Source organism: Chiloscyllium punctatum, chromosome 17 (genome assembly GCF_047496795.1).
Source record: "Chiloscyllium punctatum isolate Juve2018m chromosome 17, sChiPun1.3, whole genome shotgun sequence".
Lineage (NCBI taxonomy): Eukaryota > Metazoa > Chordata > Chondrichthyes > Orectolobiformes > Hemiscylliidae > Chiloscyllium > Chiloscyllium punctatum.
Genome location: NC_092755.1, coordinates 77,495,119 through 77,515,060, shown reverse-complemented (window position 1 = coordinate 77,515,060; position 19,942 = coordinate 77,495,119). Strand labels below are relative to the sequence as shown.

Genomic DNA, 19,942 nt, shown 5'->3' with positions numbered 1-19,942 from the left:
AGTAGATCTTGCCCCTTAATACCCAATCACTGCGACCGTTAGTATTTGAATTAAAATAAAATAGTTGAATTAAAGCTTCAAGACCTAATGGAACCAACACTCCCTCAATTCCAGGGACAACAGCGCCTCTGCGGAAAGTACCGCGGAACCAAAGAGTAGGTCGGCGGGGCGGGTAGAGGATGACGGACCGGAACAAGTGGCGGGCCGGCGGGGTGGGTAGAGGGTGACGGACCGGAACAAGGAGCGGGCCGGCGGGGCGGGTAGAGGGTGACGGACCGGAACAAGGAGCGGGGCGGGTAGAGGGTGACGGACCGGAACAAGGAGCGGGCCGGGTACAGGGTGACGGACCGGAACAAGTGGCCGGCCGGCGGGGTGGGTAGAGGGTGACGGACCGGAACAAGGAGCGGGCCGGCGGGGCGGGTAAAGGATGACGGACCGGAACAAGTGGCGGGCCGGGTAGAGGGTGACGGACCGGAACAAGGAGCGGGGCGGTTAGAGGATGACGGACCGGAACAAGAGAGCGGGGCGGGTAGAGGGTGACGGACCGGAACAAGGAGCGGGCCGGAGGGCGGGTGGATGGTGACGGACCGGCGGCCGGTGCTAGAGGGAGATGGCGGACCCAGGCGAGTGGGAGACGATGGAGAATAAACTACACCCGCGGGTTTTACAGACAATCCGAGAGCTCCGCTTCACTCACATGACTCCGGTGCAGGTAACGCCGGGGGCGAGGGCAGCTGGGGCCCGAGTGTCGGTGAGGCGGATCCGCAGCACAACCCGGCTCGGCTGGGGACGGGACGGGACGGGTGAGGAGGAGGCCATTCAGCCCTTCGCTCTTTCCGTTTGTCTAGACCGTAGCTGATTATACTCATTAATTCCGTCATGTACTATCCGATATTCTTTAATACCATTAGTAAGTGGAAATCCAACAATCTCTGACTTGAACCTACTCGATGAAGTTGAGAATTTCAAAGATAACCCTCAGTGAAGAAATTCCTCCTTATCTCGGTCCTAAGTGAGTGCCTTTTTATGCTAAGACTGTCTCCCTTAGTTCCAGACCCGTCAAGGTAAGTATTCCTCTTGTTTTGTCACTCACTTATTTTTAGATTTTCTGTCCTCTCATGCCTGTACATTCGAGACAGTACAAGCCGGATGTCCTCAGACAACAGCCCCACCATCCCGGGAATCAGTCTGATGAACCTCACTCCCTGAGATAATGTTCTTGTTCCTAGTATGGTGTCACCTGCTTGTTCAGGGCCCAGTGCCCCAGAAATCTGAAGTCCTCCTTCCTGTGCCATTTTTCCAGCCAAGAGTTCATTCATTCAATCTTCCACTTTCTCTTCTCTGAAGCATAGCTTACTTGGAGTAATATTGAGACTACTGCCTTAGAAGTCCTACTTTTCAGTCTCTTGCTAGTTCCTTACTTATGGTGTTGGTGCCAGAAGAGACCCACAAGCTCTGGTTCCACCTTGCAAAAGGAATGTCTTTCAGCCACTTTGTGATTTAGCATACCCTGGCACTAGGGGGAGCAATGCACTATCTTGGAGTCACTTTTCCAGCACAGAAATGCCTGTCTGCGGAAATTAATTCGAAGTATTTTCAGTTGAAGAACTAGCTCATGATGGCTGGATTGCCTTTCATGTTGTACTTCTTTGAATCAAACCTGGGAACCTTTGAATCCTCGTGTTTCAGTTTCCAGACTAACTTTCATTAAGTTTAAGTTGTTAATAAACAGCTTTCCTTTGAAACTAATGTTGAAAAGCTGTCAGCCTGAAACTGTCTAGAATGTCAGCTGTGCAACAAATCAACTTAACTAAACACCTTCACTGCCCAAACGTTAAAGTACTCACAGTTCGGTATCTCAATGAGAAATTCCACCAAACTAAGGGAATCAAATTTGAACAGACTTCCGAGAGTAACAATGGTAGCATTTAGATAGCATCCTTAACGTAGTAACATGTTCTAAGCTGCCTCGAACTAAGTCAAATGAAGATTGATTTCATCAGAATAGGCTTTGAGGAGCCTCTTCAGGGGGAAGGAGGTGGTTAGGTTTATAAAAGGAATTCCAGTGTTGACGCCAGTGCTAAATCCAATACTGACGTGAAATACCTGAGAATGTCCATGTCTTCAGAATAGGATAGGAAGTGATACATAACCCTATTATCAGACATAACTCTACTGTCTGTGTGTTTTCTTGCAGTCTGCAACAATCCCTCTGTTTATGAGCAACAAGGATGTAGCAGCAGAAGCTGTAAGTTATCTAATTCTGTCTCTGGTATTGGTTCAATATTCAGCTGCCATGTGATAATCTTCAGTATTACTTTAACTCAGGTAACCGGCAGTGGAAAAACCTTGGCTTTTGTCATTCCTATTTTGGAAATTCTTCTAAAACGGGAGGAGAAGTTAAAGAACCTGCAGGTTCGTTTCTGGTGGAGATTTATTCCTTTCTGTGTTTTGTCAAATAAATATTTGAATTTAATGTTTGAAATTGCATTGTGGTATTACTTGGCCTTTAGTTTTAGGGAATGTTACTTAGCAAGGGAATCATTACTCGATTCATTCTCACAGCACCCAGGACCTATAGTCCAGGCTGCACTACAGTTCTAAATGAATTCTGCATTGTCTGCCTTTCAGATGAAATGTTAGATGATATTTTGATCAAAATGACAAAAATGTGTCACTTTCATTGCTGGTTGTGGGATCTTGTTGCGTGTAAATTGACTCCATGTTCCCTACAGCAGTGACTACACTCCAAAAGTAAGTAATTGACTGTAAATCCCATTAGAGGGGTTGAAAAGTGCTAAAGAAAACCTAATTTTTTTATTTCCTCTTCTACATCTTTTTGATTCTAAATATAATGTAGGCTGCAGCTCCTCCCGATATCACTGGAGATGAGCTTGAGCACAGACTGTCTAATCCAACACTGCAAGTTGACGGTATTCTGGTCAGATTTTTGTCTCCCTGGTTGAGGGAGGCTGAAATCCTGATTGCCGCTGTGTCATTTATCAGCTAACAGTCCACACTGGAGACCAGGCTCTGGTCTTTATGGTTCTGACTCTGCAGGGAAAGCTTGGTAAACAGGAATGAGGATTAATGATCCCTATTATGAGAATTGAGAATTATGTAGATATTTGCTTTGATGCTTATTAAAACTTGGGATCTTACCTTTCTCTAGGCTAGCTGAATGATTTGGCTGTGCGTTTAGTCTGACCTTGGCATTACACTCTGGGCTATTCCATCTCCCACCCAGTCTAATTCCACCCTTCTGTAATCCTCTCATATCATCTAACATGGACTAGAAACCATACAATTACTCTCCAAGCGACTGTCTGGATTGGGAAAACAGCAATTCCTGCAGATAACTTGATATTTTAGCCATTTTCAGGTTTTCTAACCTTCCTGTAATTTGTTTGTGACTATCTTAAAATTAAGCCTATGGTTTCCATCTCACTGTCCAGTGAAGCTTTTTTAAAATATTTATCTGATTAGAACCCACCATAATCTTAAAAATTAATCTCAGCTCAAGTGAGCAAATCCTAACTTCTCAATTACATAAGACCCCCTCAATTCCCTATAATGTTCCAGAAGTCCTAGTGAATTTACTTTGTATTTGTTATTTTTATGGTTTTTTAAATCAAAACGTTCAGGTGTGCTATGATATATCTCTGGGGTAAGTGGGACTTTAACTCAATCCCTTTAGTCCAGACTATTGCTGCACCACCGCAGCCCCCTCTTGCTTTTATATCCTTCCTTAAATTATGGATAAAACTGAACTAGCTAATGACTGTGTAATATTTTCTAATTAATTCTCTGGATGTAAAAACAGGGATCCTATTTACCACCTTCAAGGCCTTATCAATGTGCTACCCCCATTCTTCTGACCTGTGTTTCATTCTCTGGGCGTGGGTATCGATGATGAAATCAGTATTTATTGTTCAGCTCTAATTTCCTGTGAGCAGTCTTATTGAGTACTTGACAAGGCCTTTTTAAAGGGCTGTTATGAATCTCATGAAGGTTTAACCATGTAGTGATGACAGATTTCCTCACCAAGGAGACATTAGTCAAACATCAGCCCGACTCAAGGGCCAGAGAATTCACAGTTACTGTTGCAATTCAGTCATTTGGGACAAGTCTGGTCAAAATGTCCAAGCTTCAAGAACGTTGATGTGAAAGATATGTATTTTATCATAACGTTGAAAGCCATGCAAAGACCTATCTTGTTTTCCTACATTATAATAGTTAGTGCACTTGAAAGTAGAACTTCACTTGACTTTTGTACTTGTTATGAAAAGTGTTACATATAAATTCTGAAGAGTAATCTTTATCCTACTGCATTTAGGTTGGTGCACTCATTATTACTCCAACACGAGAGCTTGCTATCCAAATTGATGAAGTGATCAGACAGTTCTTGGTGCATTTCCCACAGTTCAGGTCAGTTTGGATACGGTGAATGTATATTGCATGTGAGAAAGTATTCCTTTGATAGATTTAATAAATTTTACGTTTTGTGTTCAGACAGATTATTTTCATTGGTGGGAACAATCCGATGAAAGACGTTAAGAAGTTCAAGAAGCAGGGGTAAGTGTGGACCCCACTCTGCTGTTGTTGGTTCATTTGACAGGAGAGCAGATCAGTGGGTCTTTTCGAATCTACCATTGTATTATTTCAATCTTTCAGCTCATTTTTTAGTTGATCTGTTATTTTGGTGATGAATTGGAACACAAGAGCATGAGTCGGCCATTCAGCCTGTCAAACTACTTCTGTCACCTAATACTATCATGACTGATCAAACATTTCACTGCTTTGTACCCACATTTTCCTCTTAACCCTTTACACACCTGCATGTTAACATTTAATGACATATTGCATATCTATGTTTTCATACCCCTCGCCATTTAAGAAATACTCTGCACATCTGAATCTCCCATCAAAACAGATAACCTCACATTTTTCTGCATTATATTCTGTCTGCTATGTTCTTGAATGATCATTTAAGCCTGTCCAAATTCTCCTGAAAATGTCCATCCTCAATTCTTAATTATTGAATATGTGTTGCAAACAGTTGGGACACAAGTACTGGGCCTTGTGGTACCTCCACTGGTCACAACTAAGTCATGTAAGAATGATCAACTAATTCTCACTCTATTTTCAATCTGTTAGCCAATCATTAATCCATGCCAGTATATTATTTCCTATCCCATATGGTGTGATGCTAACCAAGTGCTGTAGGGGGACTTTATCAATAGCTTTCTAAAAGTCCAAATAAACCATGTCCGTTGACTTTTATTAATTTTTTTCATAACATCAGAAGCCCAACCTCCTTCAGTTGCTTCATCAATTACCTTCCCTCCATCATAAGGTTAGAAGTGGGTGTGCAATCATTGGTGAGCATAATGTTCAGCACCGTTCACGATGACTCAGTTATTGAAGCAATCCATGTTCAAATGCTACAAAATCTGGACAATATCCAGGCTTGGGCTAAAAAATGGCAAGTAACATTCACACCACACAAATGCCAGACTATGACCATGTCCAACAAGACAGAATATAACTACTGTCTCTTGACATTCAATGGTGTTACCATCCTCTGAATCTCCTCCTGTCAAAAACCTGGGGATTTACCATTGACCAGAAACTCAACTGAGCCAGCCATTTAAATACAGTGGTGATGAATAGGTCAGAAGCTAAGAATAGGGAAGCGATTGACTCCCCTCCTCACTCCCCAAAGCCTGTCCACAAGGCATAATCAGGAATGTGATTGAATGCTCCCCATTTGCCTGGATGGGTGCAGCTTCAGCAACACTCAAGAAGCCTGACACCATCCAGGACAAAGCAGTTTGCTTGTTTGGCCCCACGTCCGTAAACATCCACAACCTTCAATATCACTGCTAAGTAGCTGCAGTGCAATGTATTGCAGAAATTCACCAAAACACGTTCCAAACCCATGACCTTTACTATCAAGAATGGCAAGGGTTAGGTTTAGCAGATAAATGGGAACATCACCTGCCCCACCACTACACGCCATCCTGACTCAGAAATGTATTGTCATTCCTTCAGTTACGTTGTGTCAAAATCCTGGAATTCCCTCCCTTATAACACCATTGTGTTCTGACACCACATGGACTGCAGTAGTTCAAGAATGTCGCTCACCACCATCTGAATGGCAGCTCGGGACAGACAATAAATGCTGGCCCACCCAGTGATGCCCACATTCTATGAATGAACTTTTTAAAGAAGTTGAATCACTCAGAGAAATTGCACCTTCTTGTGATACTGATTGAGGACTTGAAATTTGGAATGAAATCAGTCAAATCAGGTAGACAATAGACAATAGACAATAGATGCAGGAGTAGGCCATTCTGCCCTTCGAGCCTGCACAGCCATTCAATATGATCATGGCTGATCATTCCTAATCAGTATCCTGTTCCAGCCTTATCTCCATACCCCTTGACTCCACTATCTTTAAGAGCTCTATCCAATTCTTTCTTAAAAGAATCCAGAGACTGGGCCTCCACTGCCCTCTGGGGCAGAGCATTCCACACAGCCACCACTCTCTGGGTGAAGTAGTTTCTCCTCATCTCTGTCCTAAATGGTCTACCCCGTATTTTTAAGTTGTGTCCTCTGGTTCGCCACTCCCCCATCAACGGAAATATGTTCCCTCCTGCCAGAGTGTCCAGTCCTTTCATAATCCTATACGTTTCAATCAGATCCCCTCTCAGTCTTCTAGGTGTGTGAATTAGGCTGGGCTGCTTAGGAACTAAACAATCAAAGGACATTAGTGGAGAGAAAATAATGGCTGTCATATTTGAGAAATTGTCCATTGTGTTCCAGGGCCTATCCTTGTCCTTACCCCAACACATGCTCAATGGAATCTCCTCTGGCCAACTAAGTGTGTAGGTTGGGCCTTGATTTAATGCCTATTTAGAAGCTTAAAAGTCCCAGTGTCACCAGAGCACTCCCTCCATCATTGACCTACAACTTCAGGAGTGGGGCTTTCTGACTCCGCTGAGATATGCAAGCTGCAGCTTTTGAAGAATGTGGAATGATGAGGTAATTTGATAAACAGAGGAAATGTTTGTCTTTCAATGGAAGTAACTAAAAGTTTGATTCTTGTCTTTTTGACAGAGGGAACATTGTTGTGGGCACCCCTGGCCGTTTAGAGGACATGTTCAGGCGGCGGTCTGATGGTCTGGACTTTGCCAGTTGTGTGAAGACCCTGGAAGTGTTGGTACTGGACGAGGCTGACAAGCTGCTGGAGATGGGGTTTGAAGCCAGGTAACCACTGCAGAAGTGTTTTAAGGAGGAAGGAAAATGATCCAGGAATGAACTTCACTGTAAAGAAACAAACAACAGAACAGTTACATTTTTGCCAGTCTTGGGATTACCTGGGATTTTTGTGGTTAGAAGATTTCCACTCTTGTTTTAATGCAACTGCCCTGTTGCTCTCAAACCTTTCACAAGGACCTTGTGTTTCACAAGCTGGCTGTTTGGCTTTTATTTAAGTGCTACTCGTTCAGGCCAATTGTGGCTAAAAAATGTCATAGATTAGTTAAAAGAACTGATTTTTCTGTTAGCTGTCTAATTTGGCACTAATTAAAGTGTCATCATTGATACTGGGGTAGGTAGACATTAGCAGTACTTGTGTTCATACGGCGCCTTTTCTGGCTTCAGGACCTCGTAAACACCAGGTCTGTATTGTTTTGTAGTGGTTCATTTCATATTGTAGGGAAATGTAGCTAACTGTTCTTACACAGTGGCATCAATCAAAAATATTTTATTGGTTTTGTTTGATTTATTCACGGGATAAGGGCATTGCCAACTAAGCCAGCATTTATGACCCATCCAGAGGGCAATGAAGAGTCAACCACATTGCTCTGGGTCTGGAGTTACATGTAGGCCAGACCAGTATGGTAGTTTCCTTCCCTAAAAGGTATTAGTGAACCAGATAAGTTTTTACAATTAACAATGGATTCCTTCTCATCATTAGACTATTATTTACAGATTTTTATTGAATTCATGTTCCACCATCTGCCTTGGCAAGATTCAAACCAGGTCTCCAGAACATTACCTGGGTCTCTGGATTAACAGCCCATCAATAATACCATTGCCTTCCCTTTTGTATTATTTATGGAAGAGCATCAGTCCTTCACTACTCTTTGAATGGTGCTGTGGGATATATAGATATCGTTAACAGGACACCTTAAAGGTGATACGTCCAACAGTTTAACACTCCCTCCGCACCGAAGTGGAGTACTAGCTAGAGTATGTGCCCAGCTCCAAAGTGGAATCCAGATGCACAAGCTTCTGATTCAAAGGAGAGGATGCTAACACAGCTGTGATTGTCATTTACAACTTGACTTGTACATTGTATAGTTCATGGACTTGAAACCCTTCCGTCTGTTTGACCTCTACTCAATTGTACAAACATATGAATTAGGAGAAGGAGTTGACCATACTACTACTTGAACCAGCTCTATCACTTGATGGTGGCATGGCTGATGTATTGTGACTCTGAGAAAGGGAGGACTGCAGATGTTGGAGATCATAGTCAAAATGTGTGGCACTGGAAAAGCACAGCAGGTCAGGCAGAGAGTCGACATTTCGGGCATAAGCCCTTCAGCTCCACATTCCTATTTACCATTCATCCTGCCAAACCAAAGTGAATAACCTAAATTATTCACCAAAGGGAATCTGTTTGGTTACATAAATCTATCGACATGTCTGGTTGAAGATGGGTGTGAAAACCTCAGCCTTACCTTTTGTACTAATGCATTGGGCTCTGCCTTTGTTGAGGATGGGCATATTAGTGGGAGTCTTTTCCTCCTGCTAGTTGATTGGTTAGATTTAATGGGATGGTAGAGCTTAGATCAGATCTATTGTTGTGGGATCGCTTAACTCAGCATAAGCGGCAAGTAATAGTTTATCTTGCGAGTAGACCTGTTTGTTAGCTTCACCAGGTTGGCACATGCCTGGTGCTACTCCTGGTATGCCTTCCTGCGTTGATTCCTTGGCTAGATGGTAATGCTAGAGTGAGGATATACTGGGCTATGGGGTTACAGCACAATTCTGCCGCTGTTGATGGTCCTTAGCGCCTCATGAATGCCCAGTTTTGTGTTGCTCGATCTGTTTGAAGTCTGTCCCATTTATCACCATCTCGCATAGCACAATGGAGGGTGGTATTTGTCTCCATGTGGATTGTGCGGTGGTCGTTCTTATCAATGCTGTCATGAACAGATAGGCCTGCGACAATCAGATTGGTGAGGATGTTTTTCCTTGTTGGTTCCCTCGCCATGTGTCTGCCCTTCATGCCCAAGCTGCTCAGTTGTGCATTACTGTGACTAACTGTCATGACTACGTTGTGATGAAGCTTCACTTTCATATGAAACGTGTGTCTTTTCCATTTTAACACACCAGCCTGAACACTATCCTGGGGTTTTTGCCAAAACAGCGAAGAACAGGCCTCTTCTCAGCCACACAGACACAGGAAATAGAGAATCTGGTCCGAGCGGGACTCCGTAACCCCGTCCGGATCACAGTGAAGGAGAAAGGAGTGGCAGCAGACAGACCCCAAAAAACACCAGTCCAACTGCACAACTATTACATGGTAAGACTTGAGAATGTGAATGAGTCTTATGAGGCTGTTTGAGCAAGCAATGCTTGCTGTTAGTCTGAGCAGATCACCTGCCCCTAATGTTTCCTCAGCACTGAGGAGAAGGTATTGAACATGTTGCTTATGTATTTGGTTTCTTTCTGAACAAATTTTGTCGTCTTTCCCTATCATTTGATCTTGATTGATTCCTTCTTGAATTCTGTACATGTTTATTTTTGTAAATATATTAATTAGCAATTTTTTTAACTTATAAAATTATTGAAAAAAAATCACAAATATCAGTATAATAAAAAGAAAAGAAAACAAATTACAATACAACTACTATCTACTAACTATTAACCTACTCTATAATACAAAGCAAACCCTATCACTGTGCAAAACAACACCAAAAAAAGAAAGAAAAACAAAAACACAAAATGCAAAACAGCTATGCTCTGCGCAAGGCTCCCAAACAAAGGAATGGGAGCATTGTACACATACCCGGGTTAACTCGGGAGACCCCCTTCAGGGCCCAGGGCTTGACAAACCTAATCATCCTGGTTAAGCAAACTCCTTAGTTAAGATAACTGATAAATCTATATCCAAATAACTCAAGTAGGGTTGCACGTCTTATAAAAATTGTCTGTTGTGTGGTGCATCATATTTGTGAAAAAGTCCAAGGGAATGTGGTCCATAATTAATATCTGCCATCCCAGCAAGCCCAGCAGGTTCTCAGACACCCAATTCATCAGAATATTCTTCCGTGCACAGTAAGCAAGAATATTAAATAGTTTCTTCCCATGCCCATCTAAAGATGGTAAATTCTAAACCTAAGAGGAGTGATATCGGGTCTACTTTGACTTCAGCCCTCAATACCCTCCCTATCTGTCCCGCCACAGCGCTGCAATAAACACGGAGCCTGTGGCATGTCCAGAAGCAATGGGTAAGAGTACATACCCTTATTTTGCATTTGGGGCACACTGAAGATGCCCCTTTTTTAAACTTTGCCAGATGGTCTGGTGCCAGATGAGCCCTGTGCAGAACTTTTAACTGCGTAGCGCATGTCCTGTTACAGATTGAGATCTTTCGAGTGTTCTCCCATGTTTCAGAAGAGCTCTCCACTCCTATCTCTTGCTCCCAGACCTCTGATAACCGGTTAATATCCTGCCAGGCCATGCCACCCAGCAGGCAATAGAGGGCACTAACCGAAAGGGTGCTTGTGGAATGTAGCAACATCCTCTCTGTATTGGGCTTATAGGGCTTAGTGAGAAGCGTAGTCTTCTGGATGAAATCCCTAACCTGAAAAAAACGGAAAAGATCTCTGCTGGGCAACCCATTTTTATGGCTCAGTTGCTCAAAAGACCCTCATAACCTCCCCCTCAAACAAGTCTCCCAAACTAGAAATTCCTCTGGCTGCCCATAGTTTGAACCCTGAGTCCATCATCCCTGGTCGGAACCCTGGCATGCGAACTATAGGTGTAAGTGGCGAACTCTTGGATAAACAACCCTCACTCTGACGCATCGTCCTCCATACCTTGACTGTACTAATGACAATGCGGTTCCGGCAGTGGTCCATAACTGTCCTCATCTTATCCATGAACAATAGTGGGTGGCACAGTGGTTAGCACTGCTGCCTCACAGCGCCAGAGACCCGGGTTCAATTCCCGCCTCTGGCGACTGACTGTGTGGAGTTTGCACGTTCTCCCCGTGTCTGCGTGGGTTTCCTCCAGGTGCTCCGGTTTCCTCCCACAGTCCAAAGATGTGCAGGTCAGGTGAATTGGCCACGCTAAATTGCCCGTTGTGTTAGGTAAGGGGTAATTGTATGGGTGGGTTGCGCTTCAGCGGGGCGGTGTGGACTTGTTGGGCCGAAGGGCCTGTTTCCATACTGTAAGTAATCTAATCTAATAGGTTAATAAGAGGGCACTTTGCCTGGGAGGCCTCAATATCCAGCCATATTGAGTTTGGATCATTACCGACCCAATCACAGACAAAGGACAGCAGGGAACTCAATTGGTACCTCCTGATGCCTGGGAAATCAATTCCTTCCCCCTCCTTGAGGCAACTGCAATTTAGTAAGTTTGATGAGGGGTCCACGATGCCATCCAGACAAAGGAACCAAACCACTCCATAAGCTTCTGCAGCGTTGTCCTGGGAAACATTATAGGGAGCATACACATGAGAAAGAACATTCATCTTCATGAGAGATATGCGGCCCAGCCATGAAATTGGAAGAGCCTCCCATCTCTGGAGATCTCGCCTAATATTGTTGAGCTAGCGAGCAAAGTTAGTCCGAAATAACAGATCAAACGTGGGGGTAATAAAAATGCCTAGGTACCGGAACTCTGCCCATGACCACTTAAAAGGGAACTTAGAGCCACCTTCACCTTCTGGCACATCCTTAAGGTTCCCCAAAGGCATAGCCTCCAATTTTGCAAAGTTAATCTTATATCCTGAAATAGCCCCAAATGAATTGATACATTGTATCAAATGGGGTACGGAGGTCATCGGGTTCGATTAAAAACAGAAGGACATCATCTGCATACAGTGTAATCTTGTGTGCCCTCGATCCTACTTCCGGAGCAGTTATGTGGACGTTCTGATGAATGGCCTCTGCCAACGGCTCTATCTCAACGTAAACAACAACAGTGAGAGGGGGCGATATAAAACCTCCACCCACCTAGCAAAGATTCCAACCAACCCAAGCTGTTCTAAGACATTTAAAAAAAGATATGGCCATTACACCCAGTCAAATGCTTTCTCTGTATCTAAGGAAATCACCAACGCCTGAATCGATCGTTGCTGACAAACTTGGACCATTTTCAGCAACCTTCTAATATTATTAGAGGACCTACGGCCCCTTATAAAGCCTGTCTGGTCCTCTTTAATAATATGGGGCAACGCTCTTTCCAATCTCAGCGTGAGGATCTTGGACAAAATCTTGAAATCTGAATTTAATAGAGAGATGGGCCTGTATGAGGCATAATCCTCAGGAACCTTCCCCTTCTTAAGGAAATATTAGCTTCTCTCAAAGATGGTGGTAGGCCTTAGTTCGACCCTCCACCACCTCCAGCCTCACCCCAAGGCCCTGGATCTCCTGCTTGTGCTTCTGCAGCATGGATGCACCTGGGCATGAATCACCCCATGGATCTCCTCAATCACAGCTGCAACTTTCAAGGTAAGTCTCTCCATCGCCACAGCCAATTCCTGAGAGTCTTGTCAGTTCAGGAGAGGCTGCTGCTGCTGCAGTCTCTGGTGTGGTAGGTGCTGCAGGGCAGTGTCCTCCCTGCTGCTGTTTGCTTGCCCCTTTTCCTTTTGGCATCGTTCCCACTCCCAAATATTAACAAATATGTGTTCTATCAGGTTTTAAACTACTACTTCCACCACATAAGTTGGCTTGGGATGGCAAAAAACACCAGTATGCCTTGGCTGTTAGGTTGAGCTGTCCACAGCAGTTCTACAGAATCGCCACCATCTTGCTGAGTCCTGTACATGTCTTTTAATCAATCCCTTGATTTCCATTTTATTTCACTGATTACTTCTCTTGTTCTAATTTACAGCAATTTAAATGTTTTGTCATTTTTTTCCTTGTTATAATTCAATGTTAATCTGTTCCTCTGTTTTCACACTGTACATAATATCTGGATGTAGGTTTGCAAGCACTGTTGATGCTTCCTGCTTTCTGTTTATATGTTTGGGTTTCCTTGGGTTTACTGTGTCTCTGTGCGTTTTGCTCCGACTGATGGGGGGATTTGAGACAATAGTGTGTTCAGTCAGTGATCCACAATAACTAGCTCCCTTGGTTTTGGGGAACCTCCGTCTTCCTGATGAGAGGGAGACTGGTTTGTTCCTGGGAAATTCTTTAACCCCCATAGAGACAAGGCAAAGATCAGACTCACCCAAACCAGGCAGGGAGAAATTGTCTAATCACAAGGACAGCACCACCACCTGTGTCGAGACAAGATGTGTTTGAGTGTTGCTGAGCATTGTAACTGCTTAGTCCCAATTCAGAAGTTGTTCACTCAGTTGCACTTCCGTCTTTTTTTTATAGACTTGTAGAGATGTACAGCACAGAAACATACCCTTCGGTCCAACTCGTCCATGCTGACCAGTTATCCCAACCCAATCTAGTCCCACCAGCCAACACCCGGCCCATATCCCTCCAAACCCTTCCTATTCATATACCCATCCAAATGCCTTTTAAATGTTGTAATTGTACCAGCCTCCACCACTTCCTCTGGCAGCTCATTCCATACACGTACTACCCTCTGCCTGAAAAAGTTGCCCCTTAGGTCTCTTTTATATCTTTCCCCTCTCACCCTAAACCTATGCCCTCTAGTTCTGGACTCCCTAACCCCAGAGAAAAGACTTTGCCTATTTATCCTATCCATGCCCCTCATAATTTTATAAACCTCTATAAGGTCACCCTTCAGCCACCGATGGTCCAGGGAAACCAGCCCTTGCGTATTCAACCTCTCCCTATAGCTCAAATCCTGCAATCCTGGCAAATACCTTGTAAATTTGTCTCTAAAGGAAATCTTTCTCTCAGTCATGTTCATGGTGTTTCAGCTGAGATTCAGCACCATGGCTTGGGTACGATTGCAAGAAATCTCCCACTTATTGTCCTGATGCTGTTTCGTCTGCCTGTATCTGACCCTCTTATAGTTCCCGCTTTGTGTTTGACCTTGAGACTCTTTCTGCTGTCAGGGTGTCTAATCTGTATACTGTTATCTCTGTCTGTATGTGTCTGACCCTGACACTGTAACTGCTGTCTTTGTGCCTGACCATAATTCTGTTCGTGTGCCTGACTGTGACTATGCCCCTGCTGCCTGACTGTGATTGTGTCCCTGCTTGTCTGTCTGTGCCTGACTGTGATTGTGTCCCTGCCGTCTGTCTATACCTGACAGTGATTCTGTCCCTGCCGTCCATGTCAGTGTCTGACTTTGATTCTATCTCTGCTATCTGTGTCCGTGTCTGACTGTGATTGTGTCCCTGCCGCATGTCTGTGCCTGACTGTGATTCTGTCCCTGCCATCTGTCTGACTGTGATTGTTCCCCTGTCTTGTGTCTGTCTGACTGTGAATCTGTCCCTGCCGCCTGCTTGTGTCTGTCTGACTGTGATTCTGTCCCTGCCGCCAGTGTCTGTCCGACTGTGATTCTGTCCCGGCCGCCTGTATCTGTCCGACTGTGATTCTGTCCCTGCCGCCTGTCTGTCCGTGTCCGACTGTGATTCTGTCCCTGCCGTCTGTGTCTGACTGTGATTCTGTCCCCGTCTGTCCGTGTCTGTGTCTGACTGTGATTCTATCTCTGCCGCCCGTGTCTGACTGTGCTTCTGTTCTTGCTGCCTATGAGCCTGTGACACTTTGTTTTTACATTTTCTGCTATTTGTATTTCAGACATGTCGAGCAGACGAGAAGTTTAACCAATTAGTCGCCTTCCTTCGCCGGCATAAACAAGAGAAACATCTCATCTTCTTTAGGTGATTATTATTCTCCCTGCAAAAGTAATTTTTAAAAATGTTTTTTAGCTTTTAAGATTATAAGACATAGGAGCACCTATAGGCCATTCAGCCCATTGACTTGGTTCTGCCATTGAACGATATCATGGAGGATCTAATAACCCTCCACTCAATTTTTCTGTCTTTTCCTATAACCCTTGGTGCCCTTCCTGATCAAAAATATGTCTATCTCAGCCTTGAATATACTTATTGAACCAGCCTTATAGCCCACAGCATAAAGAATTGTTTGGATTCACTACCCTCTGTGAAGAAATTTTTTTCTCATTTCTGTCTTAAAAGGGAGACCCCTTATTCTGAGATACTACCTTCTGGTCCGAGACACTCCCATGAGAGGAAACAATCTCTCTGCATGTACCCTGTCAAACCCCTTAAGAGTCTTGTATGTTTCAGTATGCACTGAGTAACAAGTTAACTTAATTATGTCAGGGATGAATGTTAACTTGGACATTGGGCGATACCTTCTGTTTGAATAACACCTTGGGTCTTTCACATACTGAATCAGATGCAGACTGGACACTTGAGGGGGAGGTTTAGCATCTCTTTGAGAAGGTGGCACCTCCAGTGGAGTAGCATCTCCTGAATGAGGCATCCAAGTCCTGCACTGGGACTCTCACCCAGAACCTTCTGACGTGGGTGAGAAGCTGCTGCGTTACTGAGGTGAAGCTCCCAAACTTTCACTGTCACTCTGTTACTGGTCTGAGCATGTTATTGATAACTGACCATATCTACCCAATAGAGTTGCTGACTAGCCATTGCCATGGCAGCAGATTCACTCATTTTAGTGCGATAACAGCTTGTATACTACCTTTGAAATTATAAAGCATACCAAATTCCTTTAAAAAAATTCCATCTGGGATTTTATCCACTGGTTGGGGAGTCTAGAACTAGGGAGCAAAGTCCAATAGTTTGGGCCAGATTTTTCAAGAGAGATGTTAGCAAGCCCTTCTGTATGTAGAGGGTGGTAGATATTTGGAGTCATCTTCCATAAATGACAGCCAATGCTAGATGAGTTGTTAGTTTTAAATCTGTCATAATTTTTTTCTTAAGCAAAGGTATTAAGGGCTATGGACTGAAGGCAAGTGTATGTAGTTAGGCCACAGGTAAGCCATGATCTCATTGACTGGTGAGCAGGCATGAGGGGCTGAATGGTCTACTCCAGTTCTTAGGCTGCAAATGCTGACCTTGTGGAGGAGATTACAGAGATTGATGCCACAGAGGAATTTTAAGAAAAGCATGAGAATTTAAAAATTGTATTGGGTTACCAGAAGCCAGCATGGGTGAACAACCATGAGAGGGATAGGTGAACAAATCTGGTGAGAGTTCAGACATAGGCAGCAGAAGTTTAGATGACTTTCAGTCCATAGATGGTGCAATGTGGGAGGCTGACCAGATGAACTGAGATGGGACAGAATTGGGTAACTGTATGTACCTGGAGCAGGTATTTTTGTTGGTTCTAATGTGGTTGGATGCTTATTATGATAACGTTTGACACTGAAGTTGAAAACAGTATTGACTCAATCTCATTCAGTTGACAATGAGCAGGATGGAGTTTGCACTGAAGACTGAAGTCTGTCTTCAAACATAGTACTGTACAGCGCAGAACAGGCCCTTCAGCCCTCGATGTTGCACTGACCTGTGAACTAATCTAAGCCAAACCCTCCTAAACACTATCCTGTCATCATCGATGTGCTTATCCAAGGACTGTTTAAATGTCCGTAATGTGGCTGAGTTGACTGTATTGGCAGGTAGGGCATTCCACGCCCTTGCCACTCTCTGCATAAAGAACTTGCCTCTGACATCTGTCTTAAATCTATCACCTCTCAATTTGTAGCAATGCCCCCTCGTACAAGCTGATGACATCATCCTAGGAAAAAGACTCTTGCTGTCTACCCTGGCTAATCCTCTGATCATCTTGTATGTCTCTGTTAAATCCCCTCTTAGCTGCCTTCTTTGCAATGAGAACAGACCCAAGTCTCTCAGCCTTTCCTTATAAGACCTTCGCTCCAGACCAGACAACATCATGATAAATCTCCTCTGCACCTTTTCCAATGCTTCCACATCCTTCCTGGAATGGGGCGATCAGAACTGTACACAATATTCCAAGTGAGGCCCTTGTGTTTTGTACAAAAAACTAGTGTTTTGTATAGTTGCAGCATGACATAACGGCTCCAGAACTCAATCCCTCTACCAATAAAACCTAACACACCATATGCCTTCCCAACAGCGCTATCAACCTGGGTGGCAACTTTCAGGGATCTATGTACATGGACTCCAAGATCCCTCTGAACATCCACACAACTAAGAATCTTTCCATTGACTCAGTATTCTGACTTCCAGTTATTCTTCCCAAAGTGAATCACCTCACATTTAGCTGCATTGATTTGCTACCTCTCAGCCCAATTCTGCAGGTTATCCAAGTCTCCCTACAACATTCTTCTAAACTGTCCACTACTCCACCAACTTTAGTGTTGTCTGCAAACTTACTAATCCATCCACCTGTGCCTGTGTCTAAGTAATTTATAAAACTGACAAACAGCAGTGGTCCCAAAACAGATCCTTGTGGCACACCACTAGTAACCGGACTCCAGGCTGAATATTTTCCATCAACTACCATTCGCTGCCTTCTTACAGAAAGCCAGTTTCTAATCCAAACTGCTAAACCACCCTCGATCCCATGCTTCTGCATTTTCTCCATCAGCCTACCATGTGGAACCTTATCAAAGGCTTTACTGAAGTCCATGTACAACATGTCAACTGCCCTACCCTCATCCACATGCCTGGTCACCTTCTCAAAAAAACTCAACGAGGTTTGTGAGACATGACCTGTCCTTGACAAAACCATGTTGACTATCTGAAATCAAATTGCTGCTTGCTAGATGATTATAAATCTTATCTCTTATAATCCTTTCCAAAACTCTTCCTACAACAGATGTAAGGCTCACTGGTCTATAATTACCTGGGTCATCTCTGCTGCCCTTCTTGAACAAGGGCACAACATTTGCAATCCACCAATCCTCTGGTGCTAAACCTGTCAACAATGATGACGCAAAGCTCAAGGCCAAAGGTTCTGCTATCTACTCCCTAGCTTCCCAGAGAATCCTCAGAAGAATCTAGGCACCCCACGATAGGATAAAGTAAATTCAATTATCCTGTTGAACTAGAACTAACAGTGAGTACCCCACCCCCACCCCCACCTGGATATATTTGGTAATGTTAATACCATATATGAACATATATGACTATAAAATTACAGTCTCAGCAAATAATAATTAAATATATTAATATAAAATAACAGGGGAAAACAACCCCACTCCCAAGGACAAAGATAAAATAAGGTAAGGTAGCCACCTTCCCCGCCATCTACATTAACTAGACCCCCTGGCCTGTATATTTTAATAAAAAGGGGGAAAGGAAATCGCTAAGTAAAGGATAAATAAATAAGCCCTTCTTCCCACTCCCTGGAGATAATATTAAACAGTAAGATAATGAAAGAAAAAAAAAGAGGGGGTAGACCTGGATGGGGGTAGGGCAATAAACATCAATTAACTCTTATAGTTTGTCTAAGAGAGTCCAAAAGTTCCTTGGCCTTCTCCGGTGACCCGAAGTTATGCACGGACCCTTCATAGCTAAAGCGTAGTAGAGCTGGGTAGCGCAAGGAGTATTGAATGTTTAAATCTCTTAAACACAAAGAATGTTGCCAGGGTTGGAGGATCTGAGCTACAGGGAGAGGCTGAACAGGCTGGGGCTGTTTTCCCTGGAGCGTCTGAGGCTGAGGGGTGACCTCATAGAGGTTTACAAAATCATGATGGGCATGGATAGGATAAATAGACAAAGTATTTTCCCTGGGGTTGGGGAGTCCAGAACTAGAGGGCATAGTTTAAGGGTGAGAGGGGAAAGATATAAAAGAGACCTAAGGGGCAACTATTTCATGCAGAGGATGGTACGTGTATGGTATGAGCTGCCAGAGGATGTGGTGGAGGCTGGTACAATTGCAACATTTAAGAGGCATTTGGATGGGTATATGAATAGGAAGGGTTTGGAGGGATATGGGCCGGGTGCTGGCAGGTGGGACTAGATTGGGTTGGTATATCTGGTCGGCATGGACAGGTTAGACTGAAGGGTCTGTTTCCATGCTGTACATCTCTATGACTCTAAACGCCTTCCTCTTTTGAACCAAAGCTGAGGAAAAGTCCTGAAATAACACAATCTTGGATCCTTTATGAGTCGTGGCTTGTGGATCTTTCCCAAGATTTCTGGAGGCTTCCAAAAGCATCTGCCTCACCTTATAGCTCTGCAGCCGGAACAGGACCGGGCGGGGGCGCTGGTTTGAGCCGGGCCCACATATTGCGACCTTACCTGGCCTAATCCAGCCTCCAGATTCAATAAGTGCAGAAGCCACTGTTCAAGGAACCTTGTAAGCTGGCCTCCTTCTTCCCGTTCGGGAAGGCCCAGCAAACGAATATTTTTTCGGCGACCTTGATTCTCCAGGTCGTCAGTGTGGTTCCTCGGAGGTCGTGCCTTTAGCTCCGCCTCTCCAACTCAGCATTCAATTTCTTCGATGTCTCGGTCGTGCTTTTATAGTGCGGCCGAGAGTGAATTCCACCAACTTCAGGACTCTTCTGTGAAAGCATCGACCTTCGCCTCGAGTTTTGAGATTATTTCCACAAGGCTCGCCACCGTAGGTAAGTCCCCCGGGGCGGCTGCGGATGCCTCTGCTGCAGCTGGGGAGGGGCTCCTTTCACCCTAGTCATTTTTACAGGAGACTGAACTGTTTAAATTTAGTACGAAGCCACTAATTGCATTAAATAAAAACTGATTTGGTGAGTGTGGTGGGGGGAGGGT

The 19,942-nt window shown here is 44.1% G+C and overlaps 1 protein-coding gene across 1 annotated transcript in view; it reads left to right on the top strand.

Moving 5' to 3' along the window:
• Window positions 1–532: 532 nt before the first annotated feature.
• ddx55 (DEAD (Asp-Glu-Ala-Asp) box polypeptide 55) overlaps window positions 533–19,942 on the top strand; it is a 28,795-nt gene continuing 9,385 nt past the window's right edge. Inside the window, exons 1-8 of the mRNA XM_072587613.1 lie at window positions 533–712; window positions 2,198–2,248; window positions 2,329–2,415; window positions 4,337–4,428; window positions 4,513–4,575; window positions 7,123–7,272; window positions 9,412–9,601; window positions 14,979–15,061. Of these exons, the coding sequence (XP_072443714.1) occupies window positions 611–712; window positions 2,198–2,248; window positions 2,329–2,415; window positions 4,337–4,428; window positions 4,513–4,575; window positions 7,123–7,272; window positions 9,412–9,601; window positions 14,979–15,061 (818 nt within the window). The 5' untranslated portion in view covers window positions 533–610. The remainder of the gene's footprint in view (window positions 713–2,197; window positions 2,249–2,328; window positions 2,416–4,336; window positions 4,429–4,512; window positions 4,576–7,122; window positions 7,273–9,411; window positions 9,602–14,978; window positions 15,062–19,942) is intronic.